Source organism: Vanessa cardui, chromosome 2, assembly GCF_905220365.1.
Source record: "Vanessa cardui chromosome 2, ilVanCard2.1, whole genome shotgun sequence".
NCBI classification, from domain to species: Eukaryota; Metazoa; Arthropoda; class Insecta; order Lepidoptera; family Nymphalidae; genus Vanessa; species Vanessa cardui.
This window is the reverse complement of record NC_061124.1, coordinates 2,555,264-2,570,411: the sequence shown is the minus strand read 5'-3', so window position 1 is coordinate 2,570,411 and position 15,148 is coordinate 2,555,264. Positions and strand designations below refer to the sequence as shown.

The following is a 15,148-nucleotide window of genomic DNA, read 5'->3' as shown; positions in this document are numbered from 1 at the left end:
TTTTGTCATGTTTATTGAACGTTATTTTTTGAAGACGTTTCCTTCGTCTTATGCATTTTATGGAAACGAATACGATAGGGTGTAAAGTTCGTATTTGAATGCGCCCGGTTTAATCGCTTTTTTTTTTTTTTACATATATTTTAGTATTCATTAAAACGTGTTATTTATGTCGTGCCACGATACACTTGGATATATTCGTAACGTATGTTGTTCCAGGAGAATATAGACCCTTCGCCGTACAGCCTCTCGCCGGTGTCAGCGAAATCGCAGAAGCTTCTACGGTCGCCTCGTAAAGCGACTAGAAAAATATCAAGGATTCCCTTTAAGGTATTTATTTACAGCATCCACATCTCATGGTCAAAGTCATTCATTACAGAAGCGCGACAATAATCAACCACAGGTTTCGAAGGAAATACTTCAGACACATAAAGAATCGATTTCCTCTAATTGTATATTATATACCATTGATATTAATTAAAATGTATCCTCCATTCTCCAAATAGAGGCAGTTATGATAAGAGAAAGAAAGGCTATCAGTGTGTATCGTTAATTTTATCTTGTTTATTTGTTGTATGTTATGCGGTATTTGGATTCGTGTCCACTTACCCTAAGGGACACGTGCACGCCACTGGTTGCGTGTATTATCGACTAACAGCAATCTCGATACATAAACCGTTCGAAGCCTCGCTCGTTCGAATAAAAGAAAAATGTCTAACTCATTAGATAATTCATTAAACCTTTTTTTTTTTATTATTTATTGTTATTTTTATTGTAGGTGCTTGACGCGCCGGAGTTACAGGACGACTTTTATTTGAACTTGGTCGACTGGTCCGCCCAAAACGTTCTCAGCGTTGGACTCGGGAGTTGCGTTTACTTGTGGAGCGCATGCACCAGCCAGGTACGTGGATTCATTCATTCATACATTCGTTCATTTCGAACTATTGACTAATATTGCGTTGATTAAATTAATCTAAACGTTTGTAAAAAGGTCTTAGACAGCGTTTTGTTTTATTAGTTTTTTTTTCATATGGCAACAATTCTTAATTGATGTTTCATAAAAAGAATTATTAATGCCAACCTGTCAGTCAGACACAGATTGCACTACTAAAAATATTTAAATAATAGCTAAAATTAAAGTCATCAAAAACCCGAAATCTCACACCGTCGTAAAATATAATACACGAATATTTATCAAGAATTAATAATCTGCATAGTATCCGCTGTGTTGCGAAAAGAACGGAAATCGAGGCGGAGTAAAAAAAAAAAAGAAACAACTAAAGCATTGATTTTATATTTATAATATTACATGTTTTTATGCAAAATAATAAACCTAATGCAAATAAATGTTGTATACCTATCATGCAATCTAAAAAGTCATTGGCCCATGAGGGGATCGAACCCGCGACCTTCGCGTTATTAGCACGACGCTCTAACCAACTGAGCTAATGGGCCGTTGGCATCGATGCCGAAATATCCATGTATTATCTTTATGCGACATAAAGTTGACGTGAAAATATTAAATTGATAAACCAGTTGTTACTCGGGTAATAAAAATCGTCTAGTTCCAGTGCATAGGAGTTATACGCGGACGGATTACGTGCGAAGCGAAACGTGATTGTAATATTATAAACAAGTGTGAGTGGGCCGTGCGCATGCGCTGATGATATTTATTCAATCCCCCACTCAGCTGGTCCACTGACGAGAGTGTAGCACGTTTTTTTTTTGTATTCTTTGCCTTTCTTCAATAACTATAATTATTATTTACCTTTTTTAAATATAGGTGTTTGTTTGTTTTGTGTTAATTATTCAGTAACATTTTTGCAACTTGCAATACTATTTTTTGATTTATTTTTCAATTAAATACGATTTAGTGGATTATGACACGAAACTTAATTACTTCGTTCGAGTATCAAACAATTGTAGACATTATTAGGATGCAAATTTAATTCTCATGTATGTTAAAAAAAAAAAAATTAGTGATGTATTTTTTTTGCACGTCACAATGAACCCTAAAAACTAGATTTTAGCCGTTGCATTACCGGTGCAGGTTCTCGCTGTATTATCTAGACGTTTTTATTTTGTCTCGAACCGGTATTGAAAGTTTTTGATTGCGCCGTATACGTTAATTAAATAATTACACCAATAAATAAATATACATACGTTTCGATCCTTATGATTCTATCTCGTTTCGATGAATTCGTTCGCGTTTACAAAACTAGTCGCTGCTTTCGACTTCGCACGTGTTTTAGGGGCTCATTGGTTTTCCCACAGAACAACAGACATACACCAAACGTAATATTAACAGTCTGTAAATTGCCCACTGCTGGGCTAAGGCCTCCTCTCCCTTCGAGATTTGGAGCATGTTCGCTGCTTCAGTTTCGGTTGGTGGATACAAAAGGGCCGCGATGTGTTACTTCGCCGCCGAGCACGATATTAAATATAAACAAAAATTAAGCACGTGATTATTAAGTGGTGCTTAACTGGTTTTCAACCCGCAATCATCAGTTAAAATTCACGTGTTATCACAACTGGGCCATATCGGCTCTTCTGCTATGTGTCTGCTACAGACAGACAGAGTTAATTTCGCATTTATAATATTAGTATTATTAGTATGGATCGTTGATGAATATTAAATTAAATTAAAAAAAAATCTTGAATATTTAGTTAGAATAACAGAGAAAAATTCTTCAACCTATTATATTTATTTATATTGTCTATTGAATTTCAAACTTGTTTGGCATTCACTTGCTATAAACACTATGATATATAAATGAAATCCAATGAAAATATACTGTATTCAAGTAGGCTTTTGCGATCTTATAAAACGATTCGGACTTAATACTACCGGGAATAACTGACAAGTTACTTTTGATCGAAAATTATGTTAAATTTGATTCATTATATTCGATAGTTCTGAGATTCAAACCCGGGGAAAGCGCCACTGAATTTGTGTGCTTAATTTGTTTATTCATCTCGTGTGTTGAAGGAAAACGTGCAAAATTTGCACGTGGTGGATGAGATTCTGCCACGTGTATCCATCTCGTATCGGAGATTGATTTAAGCCTTTTGCCCAGCAGTGGGAGATTAACAGGCTGTTAGTTTACTTGATGTAATAATGCATTCATGATTGAATACGGCTACAGTGACTCTGGTTTAATAAGCAGCCGGCAAGCACATGTTTCACGATCAAGGACGTAAGCCTCAAAATGGTACTTTTGGAAAATGAGATTTACCATCTTAATTGTAAACCACATTTCCCAAAAGTATCCCCATGGCGTTTAAGCTGTTCTTCCTCTCCACTGATGATGAGCTCCCAAAGGCACGCGTGTAACATTGCCGACTTCCTACCTCCGCGCTGTTACTGACAATATCGTGACGGAAAAAACTCAATAACGTTTTTATTGACCCGAAACGCAATTTGAACCCGCGACCCCGAGGTCAGCAGCCTTATAAGCTATTATAGATAGCTACTATAGACAGGTGCAGTTGAGATAAATCATCTCGTCATTATATATGTAAATAATATGTGTTATGTGACTAATTAATGAAATATAGTCTTATTAGAACTGGTTTCATACAGAACGATATATTATCGTGCAAAAATGTAAACAATATTCTTCAGAGCCTAAACGGTAGCCGGGCTCGGTGGGCGTTTCGTATCACTGCGGGGGTAGACGAGTTCTAGATCGGCTAAGTACAAGGTCGATGAACAGGATCACTACGTATTATAAAACAATGTCCTCCCGTCTCGTCTGTCTGCCTGCCTGAACTCCTGAACGAATTTTCATGTTCTCGCCAATGGATCGACTGAGTCATGAGGTTCAAGTGTATAATTTATTGAAGTTTCGTGTAAATTGACTGAAATGTTACGTTGACCATGTTGACTAGCTTTACCGGCATCTGTCGCGTAAACTACGGTGTTATATATTTTGAATTTAATAGAAAAGATTAAAAGCTATTGCTATAGCTATGCCTTTGTTAATCCTTATGTAATCAGCTTTCTGTGAAAGTCCCGTCGACATGGGTCGAGCCGTTCCAGATTAGCCGGAATAGATAGACAGACAAAAAATTGAAAAAAAAATGGTATATGTACCGCGTATTAATTAATAACATTTGCAAATACAAACAGACACTCCAAGTATTTATAGAGCGTTACATGCAACTAGGATTATGCATTACTGAATGATTAAATATTATTTTGTTGGTCGGGCTTTGAACAAGCCAGTATATATAGAGATACCAATCATCAGATATTTCAACGCCAAACAGCTCTACTTATTGTTAAATCCTTCGTTTTGGAGAGTGATTTAGTAACTACAGATACTAGTTGACATAACATCTTATCTCCCAAGTTGGTGCTATATTGGCTATGTGAATCTATGTTTGCCTTTCCATGAGGTGAAACTGTGAACATTTCTAGGGGTATATCGACCCGTGCGAATCCGCTACTAGAAGCTAGTTTAATAATAATTCGCACGCGCCCTGATAACAGCGTGACTAGCTCTTAATAAAACAGCTGAGATTTGAGACGAGACGCTGTAATAGCAAAAAAACGAAGTCCGATTAATTGGACCGATAAAGGAAAGTTATCGGGTTTTAATTATAATAATTATTTTATACTAAATATATTTTAACATATTCGCGTATTTTTTAGACAATTTCTTTGAATTCGCTTCGCTTTTTATATTAATGCGTTTTTTTTTTTCAATATCATTTCATATTTAAATGTTGAATTTTAAATGGTTGTAATTGCGTTCATTACTTATGCGTTTTTAGATTTACGTTATAAATTATACTCGTTGGTAGGGCTGTGTGCAATGTGATAAGTTATGTAATTTGGTGTGTTTTGTGGTGGAATATGCTCCTAACCTTTTCCTCAAAGGGAGAGAAAGGTAGAGAAGGATAAAGAAAAGTAGATATTATTGTAATATTTCTTATGGCGCCAATATCTATGAGCGATGGTGACCATCAGATGGCCCATTTGCACGTCCGAAATATTTGACATATAAAAAATACGACCAGACAAATTAGTTTATAAAAAGCGAAGCCAGTATCGTAACTTTAATACATCGCTTGCATCGGAATAAAAAAATGGCATCTAATTAAAATTAATATAGAGATATCTATCTATTACGTTTTTTTGTACGTTTTCGATCTAATATATAATAGTACAAATAATTATAATAGTTTCTATTAAATTGTATGACTTTGAAATATTTTTAAGAAACAGTATCCGGGCTTGTTTCTTTTGCGTCGATTTTGTATCAAAATGCAGAGATGGCCGAGTGGTTAAAACGCATGCATCTTAACCGACGATTGCGGGTTCAATCTTAGGCAAGCACAGCTGAATATTCATCTGCTTCATTTAGGAAAACAATGTGAGTAAACTTGCATGTGTCTAATTTCATTGAAATTCAGCCACATGTGTATTCCACCAAACCGTATTGGAACAACGTGGTGGAACATAAACCTTTCTCGAAACATTCGCCTCGAAGGGAGAGGAGCCCTTAGCCCAGCATTGATAAATTTAAAGTCTGTTGTTGTTGTTTTGTTATTGTATCAAAAACTCTTTACCTAACGGTTGATATATAACTTAGTTTGAAAATCGAACACAAACAGGAAAAATCTCGTGTTTTCCGGCTAGGAAAATGAAATTCTGCGCTGTTCTCGAATATAATGCGCATGTATTATACCTTCCCTTTGAATCACTTTGTTTATTGATGGAAACCGCATTAAAATTCGTTGCGTAGTTTAAAATCTAAGCGGCGTTAAACAACATTGAAATAAAGTCGTTTAACTACTGTAAATATATTTCATACAGTTTGCCATATTGGTTATTGTTTATGGTTTCGGCTTCGTTCCATAAGGTCGTGTCATGTAGTTATATAGCTCATATAATCATCCATAAATATAGTATGTAACGTATATAGAATGATTGAAATCAACTTGATAGTTCGTGAGATTAGATTGTTAAAACAAACATGCTTTATATAATACTAGTTATCGCCCGCAACTTCGCCCGTTTGTGCGAAGTTTTAAGGGGTGGGGGGAGTGTATACTGCAACTTTTTGGGCTTCAAGCTTGCTTCATAGATAATTTAATCAAATTCAGTTCTGTAGTTAAACTGTAACGCGTAACAGACTGACAGTATAATTACTTACGTACTTATGATATTAGTATATATGTATTTGTCGGGTATGTTAAGTTTAATTAACCTCTGTGGATCGTAGCGCGATATTATGTAGTATGCAACCTGTTTCGATAAACGACCTATTTAACACAAAAATACTTCCACGCTAGACACATAAAAAAATAACAAAATAGTCTTTATTTAAACCTAGAACCTCGGGGTCAGCGGCCTTATAACCATTAGACCAAAGAGGCAATCAATATCAATATTATTGAGCTACTAAACATAGTTTTTTTCTCCAAATCCAATTTCGACGAATGAAGTCGTAAGCGAAATCTCTTCGAGTTTAATTTATGTGTGTGTTATGTTTACAGGTGACGCGATTGTGCGATCTTTCGTCGGAGGGCAACGCGGTGACGTCGGTGGCGTGGAGCGAGAGAGGTCACTTGGTGGCCGTAGGCACGCAGAAGGGTCACATAAGTGTTTGGGACGTCGCCGTCAATAAGGAGGTAAGGATTTGCACGAAGAACTTACTCCCTTTCCCTTAACCTGTACTGTATATTTGAATAATATTTTGCTGAAGATCTACGAAGTACTGCTGTGAACGTATTGGCTGTTTGTTTTGTTGCTATATTAATGATAGTATGTTATAAGTTCACTGTATCTAAATATATCGTTAGTTGTGATTATTTACTAACTAGCTTTGCCTGCGCGAAATTTACAAAACACAAGCTTTCGCCCCCCTTTCTTCCCCATTCTTAACGAATATCTACACCCTGTAAGGAACCTACGTACCAAATATCCAGTTGGTAAGGGTTGTAGTTTATGTTATTTCGTGATAAGTCAGTTTTCTCAGTGATTCTAAATCGAGCGAGTGCCACTGAATTTAAATGTGCTCAATAAGTGTTAATTGCTCAGAGGATGACGGAAAACTTCGTGATTAAAACTGTATTAGTCGGATGAAGATTTGCTTCATCTAATCCGCATTGGAGCAGCGTGATGGAATATTCCAAATTGTCAAGTACTGGGGAAATTATCAGACTGTTACTCTATCAACGATCTTAGGATATAGACGTAAATAGCGTCGCGGAATTTTCATTATAACTCCATGAGAATGAATTTCGTCATTCATAAGTTAAACATAAGCGCTGTGTTCGTTGTCCGCCAACAAGTTTTGTTCCGGCTTAACTGATAAATATTATAATAACAGTTATTTGCATAATATATTCATAAATGATATTATACCTATATCTGTCTCGTAAAATAGTGCATCTATTAGTTAAAACGGAATGAATTTCACCATAGTAGATTAGAGTTTAGTGAATGTACACACAGACTTGACGATATATTTATATATATTATTATTAATATCTTCGATGACATCATTTATTCATCGTATCTGATGTAAAATTTCATATGAATCTTTTAATTTGTTCAGACATACCGACTACCGTTTGGCAATAGTTTAAATGAACTTTTACATTTAAAATATTGTTAAGATGCGTATTAAAATTTAAAAGAAACGTTTTTTTTTACAAAGCATTCGTTTTAAACTTTATCAGATTTTTTTTATAGAGTATTAAATGTAGTATGAAACATGTGTGATAAACTACTACTAACTTGTTGCTTAATTTATGTTTATATTTAATCTCGTGATTGACGATGTAGAATCAAGAAACATACACATTGTGTCGTATGAAAATCTATCACATTAAAGGTCTAGGAGTACTGGAGATAAAGGTCATCTCAAATTATATTACAAATAAATTGAATACATACATATTTTAAGTCGAGTGCTTGAATCATTAAAACAATTAAATTATTTTTAACTCGTAGACATTTTTCATATGATTTTTTTAATAGTTTTAAATATGTTTAAACTTAGTAGTTACGATTTTTTATATGTTAAGGCTGTTATCCTATTTTGTCATGAGATTGAGGTAGATAAATGTTTTGGACGTTTGTTTTTTATACTTTATTTACTAATAATATAATTATTCCGCAGGTAACAAAACTGCAAGGGCACATAGCGCGTGTTGGCGCTCTGGCTTGGAACGGCGACATACTAAGTTCCGGCTCAAGGGATAGACATATTAGGCAAAGGGATACGAGAACGCCACGTAAGTGTTGCCATATTAAACAAAGAAAAAATACAAATTTCATTTACCAATATATTGTAATGTTTGAAGATAAATAATATAGCCTCAGCAAGAATCTATAAATATAGATCTGTAGTAGACATGCATACCACCGAATCAAAGTACCATGTAAATTGTGATGCTACTGATTGATAATGAACACACTCAGGCACAACTTAAATAACAAACACTAATTTAAGATAAGATAATAAATAATAATAAATATGAAACATCACATACATTACTCTGATACAAATGTAAGTAGCTAAAGCTCTTGTGTTATGGAAAATCAGAAATAACTATGGTACGACAAACACCCAGACCCAAGACAACATAGAAAACTTATGATAATCTACATCGACTCGGCCGGGAATCGAACCCACGACCTCGGAGTGGCGTACCCATGAAAATCGTTGTACACACCACCAGGGAGGTCTAAGATATATCAAAGCCATAGACAGCATGACTGTGACACTATAGTATTATTATATAATGTAATTATTATTGAAAATATTTGTTAAATTTCAGCGGTACAATCGTCTCGGGTACTTCAAGGCCATAGACAAGAAGTGTGCGGTTTGAAATGGTCGCCCGACGGTCAGTCGCTCGCGTCAGGCGGCAACGACAACAAACTCTTCGTATGGTCTATGGTATGTTGGTACTTTTATACAAGTTTATATACACTGTGTCTTATACAGCTGAACTTTATGGTAGATTTTTGAGCTCTATCTATTACTTTCGGACCTGATTTTTTTGTTTTTGGATCGCAGTTTAGAATAATATATGTATTACTAAAGATATATTAATAGCTGATGACCGCTGATGATGTTTTGCAAAGTATATATAAGTTGAATTTTACTTTAATTATCACGAAGTTGCGTTATACAGAAGCACATCATAGTAATAAAAAGTCATATAAATGAAAATTGCAAATAATAGTTCGAATCCTTTAATGATATTCTAATAAACAGATATGTTATATCCATACTAAACAACAGAAAAAAGTGTGCCGGGGCGGAGTACCGTTTATTTTAGTTTATTTTTACATTTCGTTAAAAGTAAGAAGGATAGCTTGATAAAAACAATAAGTAAAAGGGATAACTAGATGTTTTAATTACGTAAAACAACTGAAGGCAAACGTCCCAATTAGGATGTTTTCTAGTCTTCACTTTTTGCTCGTTAATAACATATCTGTTTACTAAAACATCATTGGAATCCGTAGTCTTTTTCCGGGACACATTATTTTTATATTATTTCACTTTTATCTAATACTTATATAGAACGTAGCGTGTGAACCGTGTCTTGCGGTGTCCCACATGTAGCGACTATCATAAGTGCTGCGGTTTAATTATTTATCGCGATTCGGTTTCCTGTCGAATTAATACATATATTTTCCCTCAAAAATAATATTACGTACACATTTTTGTACTAAGATGAAAGTTAAGGCTACCTTACGATTTGCTCTGCTCCAATGAGTCTTGGTGGATTTAATGGTGTAGAATTTCACGCGACACATGTTTTGCTTACGAAGTTGCCCTTTGTTACCGGACACTATATTCATTTTATAAATAAAAAGTACATTTTTTTCAAATCTAATTTTTGATGTCCGTAGTTTGAATGAAGAGCCGATATGGCCCAGTGGTAAGAACGCGTGCATCCTAACCGATGATTGCGAGTTCAAACCCAGGCAAGCACAAATAAATATTTCTGTGGTTAATTTGTCTTTATAATTCGTCTCGTGCTCGGCGGTGAAGGAAAACATCGTGAGGAAAACTGCATATGTCTTGAGAAATTCTGTCACATGCATATTCGCATCCGCATTGAAACAGCGCGGAGGAATATCTTCCAAGCCTTCTCCTCAAAGGGAGAGGAGGCTATATATGTATATATAACCCAGCAGTGGGAAATTGACAGGCTATTGTTGTTGTTGTTTGAATTGGAAGCACGTCCAAGTTAATAGTATTGATATTTTCATATTAATATAGGATAATAGGTGCATATCATGATGCGATGTGATGTGTAATGTAGCATACAATGATGCGATGTGGCGTGTAATGTAATAATATATGTGTGTGTGTGTGCGCAGCACTCGACGTCGACGATGATGCGATGTGGTGTGTAAAGTAATTGTGTGTGTGTGTGCAGCACTCGACGTCGCCGGTGCAGACGTACTCGGCGCACGTGGCGGCCGTGAAGGCGATCGCGTGGTCGCCGCACCAGCACGGGCTGCTGGCGTCGGGCGGCGGCACGGCCGACCGCTGCATCCGCTTCTGGAACACGCTCACCTCGCAGCCCATGCAGTGCGTCGACACCGGTACGTACCACTCACCTCCACTCACCCACCACCAACACTTTTGTTGTTGACTGTACCCAATATTCAGCCAATGAACTGCCTCTTTTGTTAACACTTTTGTTGTTGACTGTACCCAATATTCAGCCAATGAACTGCCTCTTTTGTTAAAACTTTTGTTGTTGACTGTACCCAATATTCAGCCAATGAACTGCCTCTTTTGTTTAAACTTTTGTTGTTGACTGTATCCAATATTCAGCCAATGAACTGCCTCTTTTGTTAAAACTTTTGTTGTTGACTGTACCCCATATTCAGCCAATGAACTGCCTCTTTTGTTAAAACTTTTGTTGTTGACTGTACCCCATATTCAGCCAATGAACACGCTCTCGTGCCCCACGAGATTACGACGGAAAGGCTTTATCATATACACTATTTTAAAATACTATTTTAATAAACTTTTCTTTGAATTTAATTTTAAATCTCTTCTTTTTGTTTTGTCTCTGATTTGTAGAGTTTGCAGAAAAATAGGTTTTATTTCATTGATATAATTAAGTAATGGTTCAGTTAATAAAATAATGTAGTTTTGAAATAAATAAACATTTTATTTGTATGTCCAGAAGAGTGTAAATGTTTCTGAAGAATTAAAGTATACTTAATTTAATATTATAATTACTACGTCATTTGTTTCAGGGTCACAAGTGTGCAATTTGGCGTGGTCGAAACACTCGAGCGAGCTGGTATCGACGCACGGCTATTCGCAGAATCAGATCTTGGTCTGGAAGTACCCATCCCTCACTCAGGTATATACCGTGTTATACATAACATTATGTATATATACATCTGTACGATATCATTTAATGATCATTTAGTATCTACCAAACCGCATTAGAGCAGCGTGGTGGAACATGCTTCTAACCTTCTCGCCAAAATAGGAGAGAAGGCCTTAGCTCAACAGTGGCAAATTTATAGGCTAGGTTACTATCACTACTATGATAATACTTTAAAACTATTAGCTACATTGATAACTATATTGTACTTTGTGATATGGGAATAAATACTAATTAATCATTATCGTTAATTGGGTGTAATGACGATTAATAAGTAACAAATCATTGAATCAAAGTTTAACATAAATAAATGTATACATTTAAAAAATCTTATTAACGTTTTTGAGTGTGAACATTTTGATACTAAAAAGCTTTTTGATTTAGCATATGATTTATAGGACACAGAATGATGATTCCCAGAATTAATATATACATATGAAAGTATATATTATATCAATAACATATACAAATATTAATCATATTGCAATAATACTTTGACCGAATTTCAACAATTGTTACACACAGTTATTAATAGCAATTAATTTCAGGTGGCAAAACTAACCGGTCATTCGTACAGAGTCCTATACTTGGCTCTGTCGCCAGACGGCGAGGCGATAGTCACCGGGGCCGGTGATGAGACATTACGTTTCTGGAATGTCTTCTCGAAGACACCATCGCATAAAGAGAATAAAAGTGTATTGAACCTTTACACGGCGTTGAGATAAACTGTTAGTGTTGCCAGCTAAAACGTGATCCGATAATTTCACTATGGCAACATTTGACTAATCATTATCTGTGGCATAGACTTATTAGTTTTTTTTTATTCTTCTAATCGTTCGTGTTAGATTGTGGCAGTGATTTTTCTTTCTAATCTTATATTTAGTATATTAAATATTGTTGCACATTGCGACCGTTGATTGTGAACTCTTAGATATATTTATTTTTCCTATGGGACTATTTGTTTTTATATATAAAGTTAACAATACTTTACATAGATATAATATAGTTATTATATTCCACGAGATATCGTCATCGGAAGATATTCTCGTTGATTATAATATATAATATTATATAAATATATAATATTAAGTATTGATTGTCATTCGTATCGCATTTTACATAATCAAACCATTATTATGTGTTTTCTATTTTGTAAAACTGTACATAAGTTTGTCTATGTAATATACATTATGTATATTTATTTCTTAATCATATATCGATCGCTATGTTTACGTTTATACGTGTAACGTTTTTTTAAATAAACGTTTCAGAGATCGACTTTATAGTCAATTGTGGTCAATTTCCCGTTTACGCGCGCAAACGAATTTGTGCGAATTAACGCGTGCGCACGTAATAAGTTTGCTTACGCACCTCGCAGACGCTGCAATTGGTGATTTATGATTACTTAACGCTTTGATATGCGTTATATGTCGTATGAGAAAATGTCCCTTTGGTACTTTTATTGGATATATTTAAGAAAGTCGATGTTATATGTATTTAGTTTAAAAAAGTATATTTGGAAATATAACTTATTTCATGTATTAACTTTATTTTTTTTTACACACATAAATATTTTTAATATTCAAATTGTCCTTCTGCAGAAATTTGTGAAAAGATATTTTAAATACGTATAAATGTAAACATAGTCGTGAATGCTTTATACAAATTATGTTGTTTGTAATATTTTCTACATATAATATGTTATTACACTTGTAATGTTGCCTGATTGAAAAAATAAATAAATGAAATTGTGCATGCGTTCAATTTCAATTATATTCAGTCGATATTTTCAAGTGTAATGACAGCTGCGTGTTTAGATGTGTGTACTTATTTATGTAAATATTACTTTGACTAGATTTTATCATGAATTTTTGGAACCATTTTTTGATGTGTGATCTAGGTAGTTTTGAAAGAAAAATAATTAAAAATCCTCGTGTATATATTTGGAACATTTATGTTTCTGATTTCTTTAGTATTTGTATAAAATAACAATCTTAAAATAGTTCTTATCAAATTATGGACAGCATTTATTCTAATGCTGTCCGGTTATAATAAGTTTCCTTTTTTTTTTTTAATTTCGAATGCCCTTGCCTTCTTATGATGTCATTAATAAATAGTCTTAGGTTATTAGTAATGTATGTCTACTGGCATTTAATAATATATGCTGTAAGCAAGGATATAGAATGATATAGTATATAAAAGACGGCTAATAAAATTTAAAGGTACCTCCCATGATCTCATAATCAACTATGATCTAAAATATGGCAACATTATTTAGTATTTATTCAATTTAAAAAGTTGTGCTATTGACTTGTTTTAGTTTATTTATTTCTCCTTTATTTATTTAGTAAAAGAAAAAGAAAACGTTGTCAGTTGAAAAATTTACAGTTAAATTATAGATAGTTAAATTCAGTTTAGTCTTAAGTTAAAAAAATATAATTTTGCTTGAGTTGTGATTAGTTTCTTAAGGGTTTGTTCCTATGAATGGGACCAGTGGTGCTAATTGTATTGCGCGTAATCTCATATATGACGTCACTAAAAGTATTGCCATCTCTTTCTCCCCCACCTTAATTAAAAAAGGATAACAATACTTTCATTACGTCATTAAGTTTATAGATTGTGTATAAAAAATTAGTACCATTTACTTTAACGAAATACTTGCACTTCAGGCAAAATTTTAGCTGTACGAGGTACCTTATAAATATCATTTTGTTTAAATGTATACTTATATTAGACTTTTAACAAATTTAAATTGGATTTGTGCAATTTAGGTTATATTTGTGTGGTAGCATTTTCGTTTTTTTTTGTTCGTTTGAGCTGACATTGATTATAGTCCTTTTATTTTTGTATAAATACATTTACCATCAGAACAAATATTGTAATATGTTTTAAAATAAATACATAATATTTATGTGCAAATGTTCGATTTAAAACGGAGATAGGGTTGACAGAACAAAGTGTTTTTGAATTTTGTTTCTGTCTGTACCACCGTGTTCCGAATTAAGCAATTGCTATATTCTCATATGTTACTATGAAAAGGACTATTCAATGTTTTGTCTCCGAACGGAAATACAAAATGCGCTTTAGATAAGAACGATGATACGAACTACACCAAATATTAACGTTTCGCTATCGTTTAACCTAAAAATTAGAAATTTTGTGTTACACGTGTTATATTATTTCTTCTAAATATAGTGTCCAACACTATTGGAGTCATTTACCAATCATTGGGTACATTGTGATTTGCTTTGACTAATGTTTTTTTTTTTTAAATTTTTATTTTCTAATTTAAAATTCGAACTCTTTAAAACGAATGCCTCTTTTTCTTTCTTTACACTTTTCTGAATTTGAAAAAAAAAAGTTTTTCAAAGCGACTAATTGGACCTAATATTTAGTTTTTAAGGTGTGAGAATTGGACCTAACTAATGAACCGATATATTTTTTAACTGATTGTTTAGCATTTAGTTATATATATAACATCCTAGTTTCATATTTGTGTCATAGCACATTATATTCATAGATTAAATAGTAATACTCCATATAGAACCATTTTTATTATAGACAATAGCATAATAAATGCCACGCTTATCATATATTTTTCGCACTGATTAACCGTATTAATCGATACTTAGGTTATTAAAAAGTTAGGTCCATTATAATAAAATAAAAAGAATTATTTATAAATAGAGAAATATATAATATATTGAATGCACCTATGTAAAGATAGACTGATATGTTACTTGTATTGTAGAATAAAATATTA

At 33.7% G+C, this 15,148-nt stretch overlaps 1 protein-coding gene and 1 non-coding gene across 2 annotated transcripts in view; one reads left to right on the top strand and one right to left on the bottom strand.

The window, feature by feature from the left end:
* The window catches only part of LOC124536927 (fizzy-related protein homolog), a 47,443-nt gene extending 32,711 nt beyond the window's left edge, over positions 1-14,732 (top strand). The window contains exons 3-10 of the mRNA XM_047113598.1: positions 217-327; positions 776-898; positions 6,505-6,639; positions 8,136-8,250; positions 8,797-8,918; positions 10,414-10,582; positions 11,249-11,358; positions 11,934-14,732. Of these exons, the coding sequence (XP_046969554.1) occupies positions 217-327; positions 776-898; positions 6,505-6,639; positions 8,136-8,250; positions 8,797-8,918; positions 10,414-10,582; positions 11,249-11,358; positions 11,934-12,110 (1,062 nt within the window). The 3' untranslated portion in view covers positions 12,111-14,732. The remainder of the gene's footprint in view (positions 1-216; positions 328-775; positions 899-6,504; positions 6,640-8,135; positions 8,251-8,796; positions 8,919-10,413; positions 10,583-11,248; positions 11,359-11,933) is intronic.
* Positions 1,379-1,452, bottom strand: Trnai-aau. The gene has a single exon. It is a non-coding gene; the product is annotated as a tRNA-Ile (tRNA).
* Positions 14,733-15,148: the final 416 nt, after the last annotated feature.